The sequence below is a fragment of the Eretmochelys imbricata genome, chromosome 13, assembly GCF_965152235.1.
Source record: "Eretmochelys imbricata isolate rEreImb1 chromosome 13, rEreImb1.hap1, whole genome shotgun sequence".
Taxonomy (NCBI): Eukaryota; Metazoa; Chordata; order Testudines; family Cheloniidae; genus Eretmochelys; species Eretmochelys imbricata.
This window is the reverse complement of record NC_135584.1, coordinates 7,432,742-7,458,093: the sequence shown is the minus strand read 5'-3', so window position 1 is coordinate 7,458,093 and position 25,352 is coordinate 7,432,742. Positions and strand designations below refer to the sequence as shown.

General features: G+C 41.9%; 1 protein-coding gene across 1 annotated transcript in view; it reads left to right on the top strand.

The window, feature by feature from the left end:
• The window catches only part of NTSR1 (neurotensin receptor 1), a 103,014-nt gene extending 84,863 nt beyond the window's left edge, over positions 1-18,151 (top strand). Inside the window, exons 3-4 of the mRNA XM_077832586.1 lie at positions 10,398-10,488; positions 17,902-18,151. Of these exons, the coding sequence (XP_077688712.1) occupies positions 10,398-10,488; positions 17,902-18,151 (341 nt within the window). The remainder of the gene's footprint in view (positions 1-10,397; positions 10,489-17,901) is intronic.
• The last annotated feature ends 7,201 nt before the right edge of the window (positions 18,152-25,352 follow it).

Sequence of the window (25,352 nt, the reverse complement as noted above, 5' to 3'; positions counted from 1 at the left end):
GTCCACCAGCCACATTCATTTCAGCGCTCTGCTCAAAAAGATCGGGAGAAAATACTCAGGGTTTGCCAACATCAGCTGAACAGAATCAGTAAAGAAAACTAGCAGTGAGCTCCTGCAAAGGCATTAGCAGCAATGGAGAGTAATAAACAAAATTCTAGGGGCAGGATCTCTAGTCCATTAAGGCCTCTCTATACCGCGGTGTTGGCACAAAGGGCCAGTCAAAGCACAGAAACAAGCCCTGGGGAATACCCCTGGCACAAGCAGGTTGTAGAGTTGTGGCCCCCAATGCAGAAAGTTTGGGGGCAAACTGAGCTGAGAGTGGCAGGGTGAGTTATGGAGGAGCTCCAGCCAAACACACTCCTCTCCAACAACTCTCTGCTTCCCAGGGCCAATAGTGAACCTTTTAGGTTCAGAGCATCAGTTAGCGCACCCCCAAGACCGCTTTAACAAGTGCTGGGAGCCACACAAGCTCCCAAATGTCCCCAGAATACGTGGAGCACAAAGGTGGTTTAAAGTGCCTCCTGTAATTCCTGCCCTCAGCACACGGACTGAGAATGGAGGCCATTGCATGTCGGTCAGTGCCTTTCTAGAGACCATTCATTTTCCCAGGTTTATACTAACACACTGTGAGTACTCATAGAAGTTAGACATGGAAAAACCCTGCTAGGTCATTAGACCATCTCCCTGTCACTGCAGGATAAACAGGCTAAGATAAAATACTGTGTGTAAGCGAATACAATTATCTCCCTAAATTAACCTCATTTCTAGTTTAGCATGTTATTGAGAAAATCAAGACTGGCATCTTTTAAATCTTCTTTTACAAAATAAAAAAAAAATCCATCAAAATTCATAGCTTCCTCTGCAGGGCTTCCTGCACACTAAACAACCTATGCTTTCTTTTGTTTGTCTGCCGCTTTCTTCCTCTAAACATTTATTTTGTCTTTCCACTGCCTAGTAGGATATGTTTCAATAGAACAACTGATACGTGAGTTAGTACTGTATATATTTGCCTTTTATTTTGTTGGGCATCCCTACTACAAAGTTAAAATTCTAATGAAGAATAGAATGTATAACTGTGTCTCAAAACAGTTTAGATTTCACAACGCAGAACAAAGGTTTGCTACATTCTGTATACATTCATTCACTGAATATTTATCAGACAATACTCTACTAGACCTTCAGTCTGACTGTCAAATGCAGATTTGTATGGATGCTTTATGTGTTCATCTCATAGTTTGCTTAAAGGGTTTAATAAACTTCTAGACTGTGATTTTTAAAACTGCCTAAGGGATTGGGGTGTAATTAATGTTAATAGGAATTGGCCATCTAAATCCCCCTGAGGTCGCTTTCAAAATTGCAGATTTAATTTTAAAAAATCAGCCAAAGTATTAGAGGCAAAATATGGCTAAAAGCTAATATTGCAGCAGCCGTAGCACTGAACTCTTGTAATTCATTTTAAACAGATGGAAAAATAAAGCTGTAATTAGTTTAAGAAAGAACAGAAAACCCCGGATGCAATCATTTAAGGACTGAACTGATTTTCAGTAATAAGTTAGATGTAGAAATGGAGTAGAAAGAAAATAAAAAGCCAAAGCCAGGCGTTCTCAGTTCCGAGGGGATTGTGTCTGGCTTCTCCCCGCTCTGGTTCACCGTGGCTCTGCTTACAGATGTTGAAGCGTATTGTCTTCATATGTGGAAATAGCTGCATTTTATGGGCCCGATCCTGTCCCTATCAAACTCAATTTAAAAGCAGCCCTTGAGTTCACTAGGAACAAGACTGGTGCTTGTTTCGATGTGATAAATGGGCATTCGCTGTGTCGGTGTGACTCAGCTGGGAGCACCTTTGCTTCAGGGGCAGAGATAATGGGCCCGGTCTCTTTCGATAAGGAAATAGCAATTTGGGGAATAAAGGACAGACCGTCTTTAAAAACATAAAAATGACAGAGAGAGAAAATCCATTTCCAGGCCCGTGAACACCATTCCTGCAGGTCACCCACAGGCTGATTCAATGTTGTTGTAATCCACCTTCCCCACAAGACTGTGAAACCTGCCCACCTTTTATTCCTGAGTGTATCCTATGCAGGCACCCAGGGGGTCCGATCCAAAGCCCACAGAAGTTGGTGGAAGGGTGCCCAATAACTTTAATGGGCTTCAGATCAACACCATGGTGCAGAAGATAATGTTTCCTGTTGAGTCAGTCCCCAGGGCACTGTCATCCCATGTGCTCTGCTTTAGCACTTGTTACTCTGCTGTGATATTAAATGAACTCTCTCAACCGCATCTATTTCTCTTTGAGAACACAACACGGTGGGGGCTCACCCAAGCTGAACTGCGACATGTAATCAACAGTCTCTGCCTCCTCTAGAAGAAATCCCTGAATGAACCAAAATGATTGTCTTTGATCCAACAGAAATTGTTTAAATATCTACTTTATCCAGCATTCCTTTTACAACCCATCTCTTTTCCCTGGTAAGCACCTAGCTCAACAAGGTGTGAGAAAAGAGAAGGGGCATTAGGTTTCTGAAAGAGAAGGGGATAAAAGGGGAGGTTTTTTACTCAATGTTTTTTAGATGAAAATTGACATGTGCCCCTGTTTGGAATTGGACCCCAGGGAGTGGCTGGAGATGGGCTGGCTTGCCACCCTATGTATTCTTGATCCAGTTGATAATAAAGTTGAAACATAAGTATTAAGGGTGACAAATACAGGGCAGGGCCTTCTCAGCTGAGATGCACAATGCCACACATCATAAATAGCACAGTAGAAAAACATTTTTTTTTGAGATGCTGCATATCTGGTATTTAAAATCAAACCGTAAGAATATCTTAATAAGGATAAAACCAGTGTGTGCACGAGTGTTAAACCTTGCTCCAAAAGCATCTATTGGGGACCATTTTTAAAGCACTTGTTAGCACAGGGGTGGGCAAACATTTTGGCCCAAGAGCCACATCGGGGTGCGAAACTGTATGGAGGGTCAGGTAGGGAAGACTGTGCCTCCCCAAACAGCCTGGCCCCTGCCCACTTCCCACCCCCTGACTGCCCCCCTCAGAACCTCCCACCCATCCAAACCCCCCCTGCTCCCTGTCATCTGACTGCCCTGCCCCCTATCCATCCCTCCCCCACCCCCAGATATGCCCCCCGGGACTCCCAAGCCCCATCCAACCGATCCCTGTCCCCTGACTGCCCCCCGGGACCGCCTACCCAACTTGTTCACTGCCACCACCCCCTTACCATGCCTCTCAGAGCGGCAGGAGCTCGCAGCCCCGCTGTCCGCGCGGCGGCATAGCTACAGGGGAGGGGGGACAGCAAGGGAGGAGCTGGGGGTGAGCCTCCTGGGCCAGGAGCTCAGGGGCCGGGCAGGACGGTCCCGCAGGCCAGATGCAGCCTGCGGGCCGTAGTTTGCCCACCCCTGTGTTAGCACCTGAAAACTGTGTGTGTATGTAAAAACATGCATACATACAAGTAACACCTTTTGGAGGCCCTTTACAAAACTTCTGTTTTCTTCCTGGCAGCTTCTACAATGGTGTTATATATAGTGTTAGTATACATGGGGGCAGCATAAATACATTAGATTTAATATCAAAATGAATCGCACAGACGATACATAAATGAGCAAATCATTTATTTTCAAATGCAGTAAAAATGCTCCATTTTTTTAATTCAGAGGAGCTGTCACAAAACGTCCAGTCTGCTACACTAGAGTGTTGTGGAATCCAGACACTTTGCTACAGAATTTCGGTCCATCTTGTTATGAGCCTTGAGGACACCTGTTGTCTAATTCTCTCTCTGCTCTGTGAAGGGCAGTCCACAATACAGCTGGTCCTGGACAGCTGCTGCTGGCTGAATGCTACCATCCAGAATGACTGGGAAACTTGAAGGAGCATAGCAGTAACTGTGATTCATGCTTTAGTGAATTTTGCTAAGTAAAGGAAAAGGCACAGCTGAGGGAAATTGCCCCAGCTCTACAGGAGAAAGCAGGTCTGGCTGATGTGTGTTGCTTTTCACTCACAGAAATATCTGCAAAAAGAAAAGGAGGACTTGTGGCACCTTAGCGACTAACAAATTTATTTGAGCATAAGCTTTCGTGAGCTACATCCAATGAAGTGAGCTGTAGCTCACAAAAGCTTATGCTCAAATAAATATGTTAGTCTGTTTTCGCAAAAAGAAAAGGAGGACTTGTGGCACCTTAGAGACTAACACGGCTGCTACTCTGAAACCAGAAATATCTGTGTTTACTGGATTTTTTTTTAACTCTTACCACAGCAGGAATTGAAGATGGGGTCTCAGTCCGCCTATGAATTCCCTGGGAGTTATCAATGTCACTCCGAACTTTGCAACTATTCAAACATCCTTTTCTTGTGTGTGCTGCAGGATGGCTGAGAGGAACTGACACCTGTTGCCTCCCACTGTGAAGAAATGACTTCACACCCTCTTCAAGACTTTGAAGATGGTTTTAAAAAGATGCTAGAGTGCCCCACTTCTCCCTCACCTTGTCTCATTTGAGATCCGTGCCTGCAGCAACCAAAGTAAATGGCAAAGCTCCGATGGTCAGGATCCAGTAAGGCAGGATCAGGCCCTCATTGGATTTATTAATTTTGTTATTTCTTTAGATTTAAGTCACAAAGCTCTAGGTGCTGTAAGAGTTCATTAGAGCTACAATTGCAAACAGTGACCACACAGCAGCCAAAAAATAATCACATCAAAATAATGAATTCATTCAGCCGAAAGAGCAATAACAGATCCTCTAGCTTTCTCTCAGGAACATACACCCTACCTTTCCCAAAAACCTTATCAAAATTAATGGCTTTTGCAGCATCCGTGAAAGGGCTTCAAATGCCCCAGGGGAATACAGCTAGCCTCTGCAAATGTACCCCTCTTCCAGCCTCAGTGCATCATGTAGCTGTACTTTTAATTAAGAAAATCACATGCCTCCCACCAACGCACATCATCTCCTCTGAGCCTTGATGCCAGCTCATAGTCAAGAGTGGGAGTGGGGGTGGGGGTGGGAGGGGATCGGCGTTCGCGTCGTTCTCCCCGTCAGTACCTGTCCTGGGCTGGGGAAGCGAATGATCCAAATTCGGTGATGAATCCTGGTCATGTGCCACCTGAGGCCCGTTGCGCATAGACTGAGAAGATACTTGAGGGCCAACTTATCCCCAGCTCAAGCCATAGGCACCGACTCCATGGGTGCTCCAGGGCTCAGCCCACGCCGCTTCCCGCAGCCCCCATTGGCCTAGAACGGTGAACCACGACCACTGGGAGCTGCGATCGGCCAAACCTGTGGACACGGCAGGTAAGCAAACCGGCCCGGCCCGCCAGGGGCTTTCCCTGAGCAAGCAGCGCCCTTACTTTGGGAACCACTGCTCTAGGAGCAACATGGCTGCTGCTATGCCCCCTCATAAGGCACATCATATTCCCGTCTGTGCACCAGCCCTGTTGGTGAAGAGGAAAGGGTTGGGGACAAGTCCCCACTCTTTGGGGGCACTGTTCACACCCAGGGAAAAGGGGTGCCTCCCTGAATACAGAGGCTGCAGACTGCAGTTGGCTGTTATATAGGCCTCAAAGGGATCTTTCCTGTCTACCATCCCCATAGGAGCCCACATAAAGGCCAGGAACAATTTGGCCCTTACCATCTGTAAAGCACATTTGGGATGAAAAGCAATATGATGGCTATATTTAGCTCTGATTTTTCTCCATGGCTGTTATTTTATGCTGTTTTGACTGAGGTTTCCTGCTGGGATTCTGCCAGACACCTATCATTTCTTACAGCGCTGGAAATATGCATTGTAAGAAAAGAATCTTTCCCTTGATTCCCTGATTTTAAAATAATCTAGATTAACAAAGCCACCCACCAACTGGGCTTTATCGTCCATGATTCGTTAATGTTGCATGTTATTTTCCATTGTGTCTTGGCTAAAACCTCGAAAGGAAAAGAAGCTCTTTCCCTGCTCACTTTTTAAAATTATTAATCATGTTTATTATGCTAGTGACTAGAGCATAACCAACATCGGGGTCCCATTGTGACAGGCACTGCCCCAACACAGAGTAGGAATCAATCCCTGCCCTGAAGATCTTACAATCTAAATAGGCAGGACAGACATTAAGGGGAGAGGGGGAAGAACATACAAGCAGAGTGAACTGAGAGATGTCATGTACCATGATTCGGGGGGCTGGGGATTAGTAGATGGAAAGACAAAGGAAGGGAGGGAAGCATTGAAGAGAGGGAGGTGGCAGGGCCAAGGCAGGAAGAAAGAGGATAAGAGAGGCAGGTGTGGAATGAGGCTGAGGTGAGGAGACTGGGAAGGAGGGGGGTTGGAGCACACAGCAGAGGGGAGACAATTTCCAGTCAATCATCAGCATCCATCAGTCCCTGCTACAGCTGCTTCTGCAGCTGCTCTACCAGCTTCCGCTTCTCACTTTTGTGTCTCATCTGATGAGGTTCCTCAAAAAGGTGTATGGAGGGCACCCATCACGTGACAGGATCAGGTCCTCTGAATTATCCCTCAGCAGTTGGTGGGGAAAGATTATCATTGGTCATTACAGAGGTTATCTCCTAGGTGTGGAATGCAATGTGATTCTTATTCCACTCCAAAGCTGTCTGAGGATTTGAGGCTGGGAGGAGTACTGGAGAGAATTGCTGGCACCAGGGCGGGGAGGAGAAGCTACTGTGGAAGTCTCAATGCCTGGAGAGGGTGATGTTTGGAAGTGGTTAAATTGTGTTGAATCAATTGCTCAGAACATTTAAAGGTAGGTGCCTCCCTCACCGCCATGTCATGACTGTAGAGCCTAATGATTGACATTTAGCCTGAGATTAAAATGAATGAGAGTTGAGCATTTAAATCCATAAGGTATCTTCGAAAAAAACCTCAGACATAGGCTGTATTTCTGACAGAACTGTAGATAGCCCAGATACAACTGCAACGACATCTGAGCCAAAGCTCTTGTGGGCCTGATGCTACTCTGGATGAGTCAATGGGTTTCCCCATTGGCTTCCATTGGAGCAGTCTCAGCTCCTAGAGGAGAGAATGTTGGTTCAATGAGGAAATACCCTCAAGAACTCCAGCAGTCCCAGCCACTTTGGTTTCCTGGTCCCTCCTGCAGCTTTATCTATTCACTCTGTGAGAGCCTATTGTTCAATATATAAAAGTTGCTCAGTTAACAGCTACACTTATCAGAGTGGTAGCCGTGTTAGTCTGTATCAGCAAAAAAACCCGAGGAGTACTTGTGGCACCTTAGAGACTAAAAAATTTATTTAGGCATAAGCTTTTGGGTGTCACAAGCTACACTTATGTTACCCTTGTTTATAGGTTAGACTCACTAGAATGATCATGGTTCTCTGACTACAACCAAATGAATCAAAACTGAGCCGGTTAACCTTAGAACTTTATTAGCATCTTGCAGACAGACCAACTCCACTTTGGAAGACTCTTCAAAGCAGCAGGAGAACTAACTGTGCTAGACCAAAGGAATTAGTCACTGCTGCATCCTCCTGGCATGAAGGAGTTTCTCCGTTTATTTTTCCTGTCATATGCTTGAAACAAGTTGTAGGAAGAAAGAACGTTTTTGGGGACTGATAGGAAACGTGTCATTTTCAGCACTTGTGCAGTCAACACGGACTGACTGACTAACAGCCATAACTCTGTGCCTCATAAAACAAAATACCAAGCTACCAAGGTCCTGGGTTGATGTCAAGAAATAATTTCAGACATGTGATAAAGGGCTTGATCCAAACCCCATCAAAGTCAATTAAAAGACTCCCCTTGATTTCAGTGGGATTTGGATCAGGTCTAAATGGAAGCATTTTTAACTGACTTGGGGAACACAGTCAGGGCTACTGGTGGAATCTGAATTGCAATTTTCATGAATTTCAGGAAGGTCTGATTGCTTTATTTTGGAAAACTTCCAAGGACATGATTCTAGTCCCACTTACCAGTGTAAATCAGGAGTAATTCGTTAAAGTGAGGGGAGACCTAGGCCCTAAAATGCTATTTAACTTGTTTTTAAAGTACTTTGTAGCCTTAATTGTGTCTCTTGATGGAAATTTTTTTGGTTTGTCTGGGAATTGTCCCTAGATCACCGTATAATGAAATGCATTCTGATTGTAGAGAGCCCCCGGCTTTTCACACATACTTTCATTCTCATCAGTAGAGATGTTGCTAGAGAGGTTCTAAACTCCATGTTAGGATTTCCCTTTTAGCTAGGGGCATTTTCTTGAATATCAGACAAATGTAATATACTGTTGTCGCATTCTGGGTGCGATCCAGACCAGTGAGAAGTTGTGTCACTGCCTGCCCCGTGACTCTGGGTGCCTTAAATGTTCTGCTGCTGTGGCTCACAGCCTGGATGCTGACAGCCAGAAAATAAGTGAGCACTGAGTGTTTGTGTGTTTAGCAGCTCTGACTCAGTGCTCTTATTTCTGCAGCCTGCTTGTTACACCCCAGCCCCACTCTAGTATCTACCAGCAATGGTTACTACTAGCCAAGTGACTCCAATAAAACCCCAAACTCAGAGTTCCCCCAAACTGTGTGCTCTGCAATGTCCAGCCCATTCTTGAGCCATTCAGAGGAATAATAAGGTTTGTTTGCTTTTTAAAGAGTCAGTACCCAGCAGCTTGCCTCATTAACTGGATTAATAATCACTTCAATTCAAATACAGCACTGGATTAGTTTCAATTAAAACAAAGCAAGTTTATTAACAACAGGACATAGGTTAAGTGATGCCAAGTAAAAGAAATAAAGGTTGAGGTGGTTACAAGCAAATAAAAGTGAAGAACATGCATCAAAATCTAAAACTTAATCTAGCAAGGTACAGCCTTTATTTACGATGGTTTCTCTCACCAATCACTCTTTGTCCAGCCTGGCTGACAGTGTCTCAATTAGGACCTTCCACAGAAGTACAGGGTGCTGGTTCCCCTTGTCTTCCAAGGTGAAGGATAACTTGGGGTTCTTTGTCTCTTTCTTGTATAGTTCAGTGAACCTTTGAAATAAATTCTTCTGAAGGTTCCCACCCAAAATAAACATCATTCCAGCTATGAGGAAGGAGACATGGAGTCTGGTGGGGAAGGAAGTTCTGTGCTGGTTTCTTTCCATGCTGGTGTTTGCTAAAATGTAAATTGATCTGTTCCTGCCCTCTAGATGCAAATAAATGGCCACTTGCCATGTGATTGTTAATTGACTCTGATGACACCTGGCTGGAGGCATAGGCTTGTCCTTTGTCTGGGAGAAACCTGTTTCCCCACTCCCCAGACTTGTCTGATAAACATGTTTTAGTTCCACATTTCCTTCTTTCCTTTGTATGGTCCCTTAGGCATTTACTGTACATACACCATGCAAGAATATTAATGATCGGTGTGATTAGTTTTCCAATGGTCATTTATATGACACACCAGATACAGTTTGACATTAATTAATTGAGGTACACTGAACTGGTCAGGCCAGCTGAAACTCCCTACCAGATACCAATGAGCCTCTTGCATTAGGATGCTGTTAGGGTTACACCCATAGAACTCCCTCAGTCAATCAGTGGATCTGGAATAAAAATTTTATTCCTGCTACAATAACATATTGAAAGATCACATCTTAAAATGGACTTTTGTGCTCATCAGAAAGAGACTCCACCTATGCCACTGCATTCATGTCACAAGGTTTCCAGCAGAACTGTCACCGTTTCTACTTTGACAAATCTAATGGAGTGTGTGGTGACTGGTGTATTGCAAACTCCTGCTGAAAAGGTGTCCCTCAGGAATAAAACATTACCATTGATAGATACACCTGATTATTGATTTTATCAGTAGTATTATTATGTATTATTTGGATTGTGGTCATGCACCAGGACCCCTAGGTGCTGTCCAACCAGAACAAAAAGATGGGTCCTGCCCCAAAGAGCTAAATCATCCTTAGAAATCATTTGATGATCAGTAACACAATGGGACTCCTGATAATTCAACGGCTTTATACACATGGGACACAGGTATGTGCTATGCACTACTGAGGTTGTGGTATTCCTTATTCTATGTGCCGCTGGATGAAAAAAGTGCTATGGGTTATTTCTGTTAGATAAAATATAAATACAGTCAACGTGGAGACAGATTTTGCTTGATGTAGAGTCTGAACTAGACAATGTGAGGCGTCCTTTACTGCCTTCTCATGCATTAGACCTCTTTTCTTCTATTTATACCCTGCTACTCCCCCATGGGTTGTAACCAATTTCCATTATTTCCATTACCCTTGTTCCATCATAAAAGATAAAAGCCACGGTTATCCCTCTGTGGCTGTTAATAGCACAATGGCACATAGGACCATTCTGGTGCTTTTAAACGAAAACAGTGTTAAACGTGCACAAAAACTGATCGCTTTTTTATTTCCAGTAAAAAAATAATGGAAATGTTTGTACCTTGCAGGTGCTGTTGTGATTGCCTTCGTGGTCTGCTGGCTTCCTTATCATGTTCGGCGTCTCATGTTTTGCTATGTTCCAGCAGATCACTGGACAGAGTGAGTCATTATTTTGAAGTAGAATGCAATTGTACCATGTCACTGCAGAGGTCTAGGGGCCAGACTGTGCTCCCCTTACTTCACCTGAGTACCATGTTATTCAACTACTAGCACCTTTGGGGTCAGTAGTGGGTATGGTGATATTTAATAAGGAGATCAGAATCTGGCCCTGAAGTTTTACAGGGAAAATAAGAACTTAAGAAGGTCTCAAAATTGTCTTCAGCTTGATTTTTTTATTACAGGTTTTAACAGCTGGATCCCAAAGATGTATGTGCTGGGAAACATTAGCTTGCATTCAAACAGCATCCGATTATCTCATGTTGGCAATCACAAAATTACCACCTGTTACTAGTACAGTGACCAGTTTTCACCTCTGCCAGTCCCTAAAAAATCCTTGGTTGGATCATTTTTTATCCATCCTAAGTGGATTGTTGGTATGCATCTAAGACCCAGAGACATTAGGTGTAAGGTGGAGCATCTCATGTCAAAACACAATTTAGTTCCAAAAAGCTACATTTTCCAGGTGATAGGAGAGAATCCACAGACAGAAAAATAGCTGCATCATTTCAACATACAAATGCATCTTGGTTTTAGAAAAGGTACCAACCTGATCTCTTTCTTTGAGAAGATAACCAATTTTCTAAATAAAGGAAATGCAGTAGATCTAATCTACCTGGATTTCAGTAAAGCATGACACAGTTCCACATAGAAATTATTAGTTAAATTGGAGAAGATGGGGATTAATATGACAATTGAAAGGTGAGTAAGGAACTGGTTAAAGGGGAGACTACAATGGGTCATGCTGAAAGGTAAAATGTTGGGCTGGAGGGAGGTTACTGGTGGAATTCCTCAAGGAATGGTCTTGGGACCAATCTTATTTAACATTTCCATTTATGAAGTTGGTGCAAAAAAGTGGGAGTATGCAAATAAAATTTGCAGATAACACAAAATTGCAAGGTATTGCAATATGGAGGAGGACTGGAATATCATACAAGTAAATTTGGATGACCTTGGAAACTGAAGTAATAGAAATGGGCTGAAATTTAACAGTGCAAAATTCAAGGTCATGTACTTAGGGACTAACAACAAGAATTTGGAAGCCACAGAGGAGAGGAAAGACCTGAGTGTATTGGTCAATCACAGCATAACTATGAGCTGACAATGCAATGCAGCTGTGAAAAAGGCTAATGCTATTTTAGGATGCATCACGTAAGGTAGTTCCTGTAGAGATAAGGAAGCGTTATTACCATTATACAAGGAGAAACCTCATCTGGAATACTTCGTGCAATTCTGGTTTCCCATGTTTAAGAAAGATGAACTGAAACTGCAATAGGTGCAGAGAAGGACTACTAAAGATGATTAGAGGAATAGAAAACGTACCTTATGAGAGGAGACTCAATGAGCTTGGCTTGTTAGGCCTAACAAAATGAAGGCTATGGGAAGACAGGATAGCTCTCTATAAATACCTCAGAGGGATAAACACCCAGAAGGGAGAATAGTTATTTAAGGGCCAATGTTGGCACAAGAACAAATGGATATAATTAGCCATCAATAAATTTAGGCTTGACATTAGACAAAGGCTTCTAACCATCAGAGGAGTATAATTCTGTAACAGCCTTCCAAGAGAAGTAAAGGACGCAAAAAACATTACTTGTTTTAAGACTAAGCTTGATAAGTTTATGGAGGGAATGTTTTGATGAGATGGGTCACAGGCCATTGTAGGCAATCTCTGACTGCTATTAGCAAATATTAGCAAATAGCTGGAGATGGGACACTAGAGGGGAGGGTTCTGAGTTACTATAGAGAATTATTTCCCAGGTGTTCAGCTGCTGGGTCTTGCCCACATGCTCAGGGTCTAACTGATTGCCATATTTGGTGTTGGGAAGGTAATTTCCCCTAGGTCAGATTGGAAGAAATCATAGGGGTGTTTCACCTTCCTCTGCAGCGTGGGGCACGAATCATTTGCTGGTTTTAATGAGTGTAAGCGGTGGATTCTCTGTAACTTGAAGTCTTTAAATCATTATTTGAGGACTTTGGTAACTTAGCGAAAGGTTATAGGCCTACTCCAGAAGTGGGTGGGTGAGGTTCTGTGGCCTGCAGTGTGCAGGAGGTCAGACTAGATGATCAAGATGGTCCCCGCTAGCCTTAAAGTCTATGAGAAGAGTGGAGTAGGTTAATTGCTAAGTTTAGCAGTGAAAGGCCAGAATTAACATATAGGAATCATCATCCATTTGCAGGGGCCAGGGGCCTGATTTTCAGACAGTTTAGGTGGGCAATTATGCTTGTAATTGCACACCTACTTTATATGCACATGTATTGATGTTGCTCACATAAAAGATGACAATAGCACATCCTATTAGCTATATGCTCATGCAATTATCCAATTTTTTCCATAGTCATGGCAACTGCATGTGCAGAACAGGTACATAATAGAGCATACGTTTTGCACATGCAATTGTGCACCTAAAGTTTTTGAAAATCTAGCCCCAGATTCCTTGAGGTGAAGATGACAGGAGATGTGTTCAGCGAAGGATCTAACCATTACTCAGATAGTTCTTTTACAATATTACATCCTCCTTCTCTGAAAAGAGTTCTGTTTCCCGCAGTGAATAGGAGAGGAGGGGAGCGGAGGACACTTCTACAATGCTAAAATGCAGCTAAACTAAGATATTATTAAAATGTCATAAATTCCAAGCACAAGAAACAGTGATTTCCAGTAGAGCAGTCCACCAAAACAAATTGTATATCCTGCCATGGTAACAACCGGATTTTAGATTTAATAGAGAAAATAGACTCGTAGGCATACATTGGAGCAAACTGTTATTTCTTGTTTACTATAAGAAAAGCACTTAAAGCAGCAAGCAGTTATGTAACAATAACATTTGCCCTGAGCAAAAGGAATAGACAACTTTGTCTGCAGTTAACATAGATTGATGTGTTCCATTTGCAGTTTAACATTTTTTAAAAGAGATGATTAATTTTGAGGAAGTCCTGCAATTACAGATATATTATGAATGGTGAGCTACCAATATTGCTGATTAATTAATTGCTTATGGTGGTTTGACATAAGTTCATTCACAAATATGCCCATGTCTGAACAAGAGAAATCTTGTTCTTTTGAATTAATACCTCATAGCTACAGACCAACGATGTATTTGTAATGATTGGAACGGGCCACCAATTCTTACCACACAGGGTTTAAGGTCTGTGTTTTGGGGTTGCTAAAACATCACAGGTCTATCTGTGATCAGGCAGAAGAGCACAAGGTCTGATTTTCAAGCATGCTGAGCATCTGTACTGCCCATTAAGATCAGTGGAGCTCTCTGTACCTCTGCAAATGAGTACCCTACTACCTAGACTACACCTACACTATGAGCTAGGGGTTTGGTTCCCCTGCTCATGCTACCTCGCTGAGAGCTAGCGTGAGTATAAATAGCAGCGTAGCTGTGGTGGCCCTGGTTGTGACAGCAGAGGCGTGAGGGAGCTGTGCTGAGTACAAACCCTTCTGAACCTGGGAGGTATGTGCTCGCTCTGCTGAGCTACGCAGCTATTTACACCCACCCTAGATCTCACTGAGCTTGTGCAAACATGTGTACATGAGCAAGGGGCTCACCCCCCTCGCTTGTAGTGTGACGTAGCCATTTATGCCTATGAATTCTACCTGCTCACACCTAGTAATCCAGGGATTTTAGTCCAGTGGCTGGACCCTTCCTACTGAAAATGCTGTCTCTCATCAGCTTATTCCCCTGCTCCACAAGAATCACTCCACCCTGTCAGAACACACCACCCAGCATTCTTCTAACCTGGCTTGCACCCTGGCGGCATCCTCCCAGCACGATGATTGTGCCTTTAATTCAGATGATCTTGCTATTCAGTTTATTGTGGGAATGATCGAATGGTGCTTGTCTAAATACATCCATCCTTTTTCCTGTAGCAGCCTGAAACCAGCTCTAAAGAGGAACCTAGTCTGAGATGAACCAGGGTCCTTTTTCAGTTAATGTTTACGGAAACAAAAACAAAGCAGAGACTCTCACTTCATATTAAATTGCTGTTTATAACTGGTTAATAAATGATAAGCAAATTATAGACATGAGTAGTATTTGTTATAGAGGGTTATAAGCAACGTATTGTCCTGCTGGACTCTATGGCAATCTATAACCATTGATTATCCATTTGTTAAAACATCTATTCATCATTTATTAATCTCTTTATAAAGGGAATCAATATGAAGTATGATCCTGGACAGCATTCATGATTTTAGAGACCAAGATTTCTCCAGAAGAGACTTGGTTGTGGGTACCTGCCCTGAGACAGTCCCTTTACGATGTCTCGGGTTGGGCAGTCAAAAATTAAGGCACCTAAAGTCGCTAGTCACTTGAAAATTGTGGCCTTAGTGAAGAGGAACCTGTGAAGATTTTCTGTGTGTATGAGTCAGAAATCTTGTATATTTCTGTAGGGATAAACCACAGTAAAGAAACTATTAAAGTGTGTTAAGAGTTTAGACCAAAGTTAATAGACCAAATAGTATATAGAATAGACCAAAGTTAACATTTGTTGATCTTTAGAAAGAAACTGCTTGAAAGGATACTTGCTTTCACAGTACTTCCTTTGGCCAGAACAAAGGGCACCAGCACTGCAAGCTACTCGAATTTCACATTTTCTTTATAATTATTAACACCATCAGGAACTAAGTGACAAGCTCTTTCAGTCTGGAAGATGTGCACATTCCCAAACAAGTGCACCTCTGGCTGCCTTCAGCCGCCACCATATCCTAGCACTTTGTAGCCATTAAATCAGAGACACTGACGTGGGTTCTGCAATAGACTGTGGTTTTCTCTGGAGGTCTGTGTGTCGTAACCCTTAAAAACCTTTTGCACAGAGCAAAACCCTATAATCAGGATTCATGCTATCATGTTGACAGCCTTAGAATGGTGCACAACCTCTCAGGCCACTAAAAATAACTGTCCTGACTTTACAAAGTTTGGCATATACCTATGACAACTCTCATAAGTAATTAGAGAAGGCAGTGCAGTATCTTATACACAGTTCTTCAGTCTGTAGACATTCCCGTGCCTTCTACCCTTGCAGTGTTTGCACATCACACTAAAACCACCTGTTTATTATCAAGCTGATGAGTTCCTGGCCATAGTCTTCAGAGTAACAGCCGTGTTAGTCTGTATTCGCAAAAAGAAAAGGAGTACTTGTGGCACCTTAGAGACTAACCAATTTATTTGAGCATGAGCTTTCGTGAGCTACAGCTCACTTCATCAGATGCATACCGTGGAAACTGCAGCAGACTTTATATATACACAGAGAATATGAAACAATACCTCCTCCCACCCCACTGTCCTGCTGGTAATAGCTTATCTAAAGTGATCATCAGGTTAGGCCATTTCCAGCACAAATCCAGGTTTTCTCACCCTCCACCCCCCCACACAAATTCACTCTCCTACTGGTGATAGCCCATCCAAAGTGACAACTCTTTACACAATGTGCATGATAATCAAGTTAGGCCATTTCCTGATACATTGTCCCCAAATGTGAAATAGTTATGGGTAAGGACAAAGTCACAAAGTTCAGCCACCAGGTTAGCCGTGACATTATCGGGGATAGTGTTCCTGACAGCTTGTAGTCCATCTTTGTGTGGAATGTTGGTGTAGAGGGCTTCTACATCCATAGTGGCCAGGATGGTGTTATCAGGAAGATCACCGATGGATTGAAGTTTCCTCAGGAAGTCAGTGGTGTCTCGAAGGTAGCTGGGAGTGCTGGTAGCATAGGGCCTGAGGAGGGAGTCTACATAGCCAGACAATCCTGCTGTTGGAACTCCTGTATGGGTTATAGTTAGACCTGGTTGAAAAACAGGTCGACAATTTCACTAAGAAGTTTGCTGAGGTAATCTCTTTTAACATACCGTCTGTTGGTGAAAGTGACAAGCTTTCAAGCTGCACAGAGCTCATCTTCAGGTCTGTGCAGCTGGAAAGCTTGTCTCTTCCACCAACAGAAGTTACTCCCTCAAAAGATATTACCTTGTCTTTCCTACTCTGGGACTGAAAAGTGGGGGTTTGGTCAATGAAATTTTTCAAGAATGATTTTGAAAATAATTTGTTAAAAAAAGTCTGTGAGGATATTGATGAGAAATGCTGAGGAAAAATTAAAAAAAAATTCTATGTCAATTTTTCAGCAAAAAGTTTCATTTTCAGAAAAAGGCCATTAAAAAAAATGAACAAATTGTGCAAAAAATATTGACCAACACTAGATATGTTATCACAGTGATACAAGCTCCTCATCAGATAGCAAAGTTGTTCCCAAGAACCACATCCAAAGTCCATTGAAGTCAATAGGAATAATTCTGTTGACGTCAATGGGCTTTGAATCAGGCCCCTTATGTAGAACTTTGTTTTAACAGAGGTGGACAGAAAACACTAATATTTTCCGCAAACATTTTTTGAAAGAAACAAAACTCTCCCCTCCTCCTCCCATCCCACCCCCAAAAAAACACTCATGGAAATTTTCTAGCTTTTCAGTGGAAAAACTAAAAATGTTCTGGTTTTCAAAATCTGAAAACAATCAAAAACTGAATATTTTCCAGTAGTTGAAAACTAAAAACAAACAAAAAGCAAACATTTCTTCAGTTTTGAAAGCTGAAAGATTTGGAGCCTTTCACTGAAAATCTGGAAATCTTCTAATGACACACAAAAATGTTTGTTTCCAAAAAAGGCCATTTTTCATTGAAAAAACACTTGGGACTGAAAAATTTCAACCAGCTCTATTTTGTAACCCTCAAACTCTATTTTGTATCTTTCATGTCCAGAATTCACTGAAAAATCCTGTTATTGTCAACCATAAAATGGATATCTCCTCAAAATATATATTCGTTCTACCATAGAGACTGATTCAATGCATCGATGCAGTTCTCACTGGCTTGAGAGAGGAGGTGACAGCATATATTATGATGTCTTAGCTCTGCCATAGATACTGCAGTGTAGACAACCCCACTTAAGCAGCCTTTGTGGTAAACATGCATATATTTGTGCATCATGTAGGGCAACGTTTCAGTCTAGCCTTTTTAATTTCAGGTGTGTCTATAGACAAGGGAAATCGTGGTGGGATATAAAAATCACATGCTTCAAGGTTTAAAACAATTTCTAAGTATTAGGGGATTAGGTTGAGATGTTTGTGAGGAGGTGATTATCCCACATCTATCTACTGTTAGGATTTTTGACGGATTTTAACGTTCCTCTGAAGTATTTGGTGCTGGCCACTGTTGGACTAGATGGCCCACAGGTGATATCCAGTATGGTAATCCCCATCCGCTGAAAATCTGGCTTCCATTTTCTCTAACCCTGCAATTGTAAATTATTCATACTCTCCTCCCGCACTCAAATTTCTTCTCTTCTTGTTCTGTTCCATCAGGTTCCTTTATAACTTCTACCACTATTTCTACATGTTGACAAATGTCCTCTTCTACGTCAGTTCTGCCATCAATCCCATCCTCTACAACCTGGTGTCTGCAAACTTCCGCCAGATCTTCCTCTCCACGCTCATATTCCTGTGCCTGCCGTGGAGGAAGAAGAAAAAGAGACCCAGCTTCACCAGGAAGTCCAACAGCATTTCTAGCAACCATACGTTTTCCAGCCAAGTCACTAGGGAAACAACATACTGAGACCCGAATGAAGTCAAAGGAAGGGAGAATGTGTTTCAGCATGGATTTAGGACATGAGAGAGACCTCTGCGACCTTAACGCATGGTCTCTAAATTCACCATAACACGAATGTGTTTAGCAGTCTCATTTTTGTTGGAACAAATAGGCTTCATTCTGCCAGTAACTTTGGGGTTATTTTAAAGCATCAGCCTTGCCTCTTGTGAATAATGTCTACGCATTTTTGTAACTTCGGTACGGCATAGATTCAGGTGCAGTGTAACCTGGGAAGCCACAGCACTTCTTCAGCCTATAAATGTCAAGCTTAGGCAACTCATATTGTGCTTCATCCTTTTCTCCATGCAGAGATGCCATGCTAAAGTTGAAGAGCTCAACATCGTTTCTCTTGGTGGCACTGAGCTGAGACGTTAATGAGGAGCAAGGCAGTTTTGAGTGAAAAGGGATATTTTTTGAGGGGGGGAGTAGTAATCCAAGAGGTGATAAAAGAAAGAGGAATGAAAATAATGGAATCAATAGGGAATATAGCACTCAGGGAGCAAGGTGGCTATTTATAGAACTCATTCTGAATTCTGATTAATTAGACCAGGGTGTCCAGGAGACCCAATTTAGTGTCCCTATATTAAATAACAAAATAACGATAATGCCTTACCTAGATTAGGATGGCACCTTGGAAAACACTGTTCAGTGCTCTTAGGGGACAAGTTTCAGAGTAACAGCCGTGTTAGTCTGTATTCGCAAAAAGAAAAGGAGTACTTGTGGCACCTTAGAGACTAACCAATTTATTTGAGCATAAGCTTTCGTGAGCTACAGCAAGGGACAAGGATCATCTTTTTGTTAGGTGTGTGTATAATGCCCAGCACAATGGGGCCTCGATACCTATTGAGTCCTTTCAGCAAGGTCATCACACAAATACGTAAAATAATAAATAATAATAATAATAATAATAATAATGACAAAGGCTAGAATGCTAAAATCGAGGCAAATCTTATTGTTAAAAACAAATAAGAGGGCAATCTTACATTTAGCTTCATAGCCAAATCCCATTTTTACCACTGAAAAAAGGTAAAAAGTTAGTTGAGCCATATCAAGAGGTGAGCAAATGCCTGGACCATGATGAGTGAGGGCTGCTAATGGATGAAGGAGAGGCATAGAGCAACCTGCATGAATTCTGCAGGCCACAGATAATTGATTGATTTCTTAGCCACTGTTATTCCAGTTTTTCCTCAATTTGCAGCTGTTTTATTAGAGAGGTTGCTGATATCCCAAAGGGCAAGCTCAAGTCCAAGGTACAAGGGCCACAAAAGACTCTAGTGCAATTTGCTTATTCTGTGACTGAATGATCTGTATTTCCTGTCATTTTTTAACTGGTGTCTTTACCAATCTCTAGCCGCAGATAACACAACTGAAGAATTAACAGAAAACAAGATGATTTAAATTCAGGATTCCCAGTTCCAAAACCAGACTAGAGGGCAGCAGAGAGAATGGTTGGGTCTGAATAGGCCAGTGTAATAGGATGGTTTGCCTCTTAAGGGCTGGAGCTTGCCAACCCTGATTACAGAATGAGCCACTCCTGGGAGAGATTAGGGTGACTGCCCTATAAAGAGCAGCAAGAAGGCAAAATGAAGTAGAAAGAGATAGGAGTGGAGGGAATGGCAGTGAGTGAAAGGTTTCTGCAAGGAAGACTCTGAATCTAAGGGAGCTGTGACAGAGAGGAGAAGCAGTAATCTGGAGGCTCCTAATAGGGATCCTGATTGAGAGAAGGGTTTGGACCTGGAAGCCAGAACCAGAGGGCTGAGGTTCAGTCAGGTAAAGCCTGGGAGTATGAGGCTTACTTCCTACTAGAGACCCTGACTAGCAGAGTGTGACTGAATTAATGTTGGGACCAGAAGGTCCAATATGTAAGAACTCAATAAATGGGACCCCAGAAGGGGAATGCTGTAATTACCTGTCGATGGTGAGTTATTAACGGGCCTGAATAGGGGAGAAGTTGGTAGCCAGACACCAGAGAGTGACCTCTGGCCACAAAGAGGTGCTCAGGAGGTGACTGGCTCTGTTAGTCAGTCATGTTCTGACAGGAGGTGTGTACATACAAACCAATTTGTGGCATAAATCCTCTTTGTTAAATGAATGCTTAATACAGGCATTCAGCCCAGCTGTTGAGGGGTAATATGTATTCAACCATGGCTGCATGCAGGCAGCAAACCAAAGCTATGGTCAGAGGAAAAGTGGGACTTGGATCAGATCTAACCCTAGATTCGGATTTGTGAACCTTTTATCCGAACGGGCTGTGTAGCTTTAGGGTTTGAATTAATGCTCCCATCTCTACCAGCCAACAATCTAATGCAACAAAATACACCAAAAACACAGGCCCCACATAATAAGCTAAAGGAGTAACTCTGCTATTAGATGGGTGAGCTGAGTGAAATGGAACAAGCACAAGGGTTTGGGCAACTTGCGGCAAGCTCTTGTGATCAGCCACATCATATTCTAGTATATACCTATGCACAAGTTAACACAATACTGTCCAGGCCCACCTGCACATAGCCAAATTCACTTACATTGCCAGGTGTGGCTATCATGTCTCCTGGGCAAATGGTTATATCAGAAACCTGACAAGCAAACCAATAATTCCAGTCAGACAAAGTTAAATCTTAGGAAAATCAGTGCAATTTGCTAAAGTTTTGATCGTCATTAAGTGATGCTTAGATTAATTGTGTTGGGTTGAATGGACTATATGAAGGAAGTAAATTGCAGATTTGTTCTTAAAAACGAGAGGGTCACATCATATTAGAAAAAGAGAGGCTGACTGTCTGGTATTCCAAGCAAAGTTAATTCTTGAACTAGTCCAGTGTCACTTAGAAACTATTATTTCTTGGTGGTAACAGGTGCTGCTATGCTGGCACACCATGGCCACTCAGAATTTCCTGTGGCAGAGAGGACAGAACTTATGTCCCTCTGCTTCAAAAGCAGAATCCCCTATCCTGTGAAATAAAATAGAATCTCCAATAGCTCATAGCAGTGTAGGGGCTATGACACACAGCTGAACAGCCCTGACTCCACTGAGTAAATGGCAGAGGTACACCCATAGATATACTAGCCAGTTGATTGCAATATTAATTGTTACATGAAAGAGGCTTACCATTTTAACTTTACAGAACCAAAAGGTTTCCTGAAAATTAGTCTCCTTTTCCCAATTAAACTTCCCACCGGATTGATAAAGGTCAGTTGCCAATACTCTGACCACCACTGAATTTTTCTAGTACAGGACTAGTGTCCTGTGGATTAGGTCCCATATGCTTTAGGTGACAGAGTTAATGCGTGCACAGCTTCAAGTCATAGCTATCAAAAGGCTATTAAATTATAGCTATACAAATCCACTTGAAAATCAAGGGTTCTAAGTTTAGAATGGAAATTTTTCTGGGTTTAGTTTCATTTGACTTTGCCAAAATGTGAGCGCTGCTCTGTTTTGTGTTCTTTTTTTATTCGATTCCCATGGTAATCCCAGAAGCCGTGCAAAAATTACTTTTAAATGAGCATCTTTATTGTACATACAGTGGGCTTCCATCTAGTTAGAAGCACTACTTATTAAATTTACCAAGAAAAACCAAAAGGTAGGGTGGTTTCACTTTACATGAAGGTTTCATTTATAAATGGTTTATGAATAATCAACAGATATTATAAGTAGTGTTACAAACATGAGCAGTATGTGTTAGACATCAGTAGAAAATGTTATGGATGGTTATAAGCCAAAGTGATAAGCAACCTATTGCCCTGTTGGATTATGTAACAGTATTTAACAATTGCTCAGTCATTTATTGAAATATCCATTCATCGTTCATTAACCCGTTTTTAACTATTTATAAAGGTAACCTTAATATAAAGTGTGACCATTATAGGTAAGAAAATATTTTATGAAAGTTTAAAAAAAAGTATTGGAAGACTTGAAGAAACTTTCTATAACAATGCTTTATAGTTTCAAAATGATGTACAAACATTAGGGGAGAGATTTTTAAAAGCAGCTAAGAGAGATCAGGCCTAATTCAAAAAAAGAAAAGAAAAGCAAATCCCCATTAGCCAATAGAAATATAAGGACTTTCAATGGGTAGCTGAGTGCTGAACTCTGGAAGGTGCTTTTGAAAACCCTGAATAATTAATCTTCATAGCTTTTCCGTGAGGTCTGTAATACATATAGCTTCAAAGAAGTTTGCATTTAAATCATTATTTTCAAGTCACACAGTAATGGATACCTGTCTGGTTTAGATCAGAAATGAGCCTAATGAACCAAATTTTCAGCCTAACTGGGCCTTCGAGTTGCAAATAATTCTGGCTGCATGAACAATTTAAATCATTTATGCTACCAAAGCAGGTAATTTAATGTCTAAAGGAGCTAAATTGCACCCAGAAATAACTGACAGTAAGATATTTGCTCTCATAAAAGAGACCTGTTTAAGTCCAGACTGCAGAAGTTGCAGGTCAGGATCCAAGCAGGATACCTGCTGTTTGTCTGTCTGTATCATTTCATGGACGAGAATTCTATTCCTGTAGTTGATCAGTCTTTTCGCCTCGAATGCTTAGGAAAAAAATGAATACAGACAAAAATAATTCTGTAATTTCAGCAATCAGCACAGAACATGGAAATTTAGCTACCATGGAACTCCCATTGACGTTAACAAACAGTGTTGGTAGACAGAATGTCACCAGGCCTGCAGCTGGGCCTTACCCCAGGGATAGGCAGAGATAATACAGTAGCAGGATGTGTCGCAGCCATGCCAGCATCGTTAGAAGCTGCTTCCAGCTGATTAAGAGCGCTGCAAAAATAACCTGAATGGCAGCAAGTAATGTGCACGCTGGCTGTGGCCATATTCCCTGAAGAATCTCACCAAACTCAGCCTGCAGATCTAAAAACTGCCCTCCCTATTACATTTTTTGAGTAGAAGGAAGATGAGTCACAACCTCATAGACTGAACTCTGGACCTAGTGGACAAGAGCCCATATTTCTGATCCTGGGAGTGGCCTCCGGATTGTTTTAACCGCACCTCTAACAGGAGCTGCACAGTTTAAGGGTGGGGTTTCAAAAGTGCCTAGGGAAGTTAGAACAAGTCCAGTCGACTTTCAGTGGGACTTATCAACCTAACTCAGGTGCGTTTGAAACACCCACGCTGCACCAAATCATTCTTGAGATGTTAAACATCATTAATATTCCTGGTAAATACCAACCTGCCAAAACAGGCTTGATTATCCGTTCTTCAATCGGTAGAGAGAATAAAAGCCCAGCATGAAAATCAGTCTTGCCTGAGGTGCTTGTCCTAGATTTTCTCTCGTGGGTTACAGCAGCACTGAGAATATTGTTGTAACATCATAGAGTTTAAGGCCAGATGGGACCACCAGGTTTTCTTGTCTGATCTCCTGTATACTACAGGCCACCAACACCAGCCAGCACCTACACACTAACCCCAATAGCTGAAATTAGACCAAAATATTACAGCCCACAGAAGGCTAGATGATTATGTGCCACACGCAGAGAATAGGAGGGACCGAGGTGCACCTGTGCCCGAGACAGGAAAATGATTAAGTGAGATATACCCAGATATCCTTGTAATTCTGAGCAGCTGAGATGTTTATCTTTGATTTGGCATGAAAATGGGAAAGAGCTCAACTTGGGACAAACCTTGATGGATTCTTAGTAGGGACAGACTAATCTTGAGGAGATACAAGATTTTGTGAACGTGCCCAATTGTTTTTCTGGTTCACGAACCTTTGTTCCTGCATTCTAAAACAGAGACAGGCCCAAATCAAAAGCCCTGATTTGCAATTGCAGGCCAAATCTTTTTCAACTGGCCAAATCTGGATGTCTGGAAACAGGGGGAAGTTCTAGTTTGGAACATAATTTCAGACTCCAAAGTTCTGGCATATTCAGAAGCTCATGGGAGTGAGCAGGCAGTTTCAAGACTCAATTTAAAACAAGCACTCATCTTTTTCTAGCTAAAGAGAAGCCCGCACTGTGTATTATAGAGAAAAGAACACTGGTTGCTGCAAGAAAATGGTACAGACTACATGGTACATTCATATGATCTTTATTAGAATTTTTCTCTGTTTCCCTTCTGCTCCTTTTTAATCACAGTCTCTATTAACCTAAGGTTTGGGGATGAACGCTGAATCTATGTGCATTTCCTACTAGCGATGTGCAATGCTCATTTCCATTCAAAGAAGCCTTAGAACCCACAGATGTGAAATGCTCGCATGGATTCTAAGTGACTTTGCCAGGCAACCTCTTTAAATGTAATTTTAAGCTTTCATTTATCTTTGCAGTGTTCTTGACAGTGTCATCCATTTTGTCAGTGTGTGAAATCAGATTTCTAGTGTCATTATACTAGTCAGGAATATACCCTCGACAAGACTTTATCACCAAAAGTCCAGCACTCATTAGTGTTTTAATGCTCTGCTGATCTTGTCTTTTTGTAAAGTGCATGAGATTTTGCTTCAATGACTTTGCCCTTTAAAAATTGAGCTAAACAGAAGGATCATCTGGGAGGGGTTAGCAAACAGGATCTCTTCATTTATAGCAGCAAATGTATAACAAAACACAAAAGAAAGGTGTGTTACAACTGCACACAATTTGTGTTGCAGATTTAAATAGAAGGTCCTTTAGCCTGTCTGATCACCAGAGCATACGCCCTTCATGAAGACGAGACACATTTACACAGCATGACAGCATAGCGTTTGTGGGTGCAATATACGTTTGATATTATTTTGATATTTTGGTGATTATGGAATTGTATGGTAATTCTGTTAGGGAAAAAACGGTATTGCTTAAAATTATTTCCCATTATGAAACAACAGTTGAACAAGTTTGTCTGTTTTAGTCTGGATTTTTTTTTTAGCAGCTAAATAGCCAATCCAAAAATCTCATTCTGATGTCCTGGCTTTGTACTCAAGAATCCCTTAAGCTGTGCAACTTGACATGTTGTACTTGTGGTGAAAATACAAAAAGTGCACATTTAAAAAAAAAATACAGAATTTGTACGTGCTTTATTTTATGTGGCCTGTTGTGTGTCAGAAATAATGAATGTTAAGAGTGTCTCAGAGTCTAATTTGTAATAGTTACTCTGGCAAAGGGAAGGGAGTGGGATGTGAAATCCCCCCGTGTAGCAATCTAAAATGTTGTTTTAATGTAAGATGCTATGATTTATACTGTATTTTATGA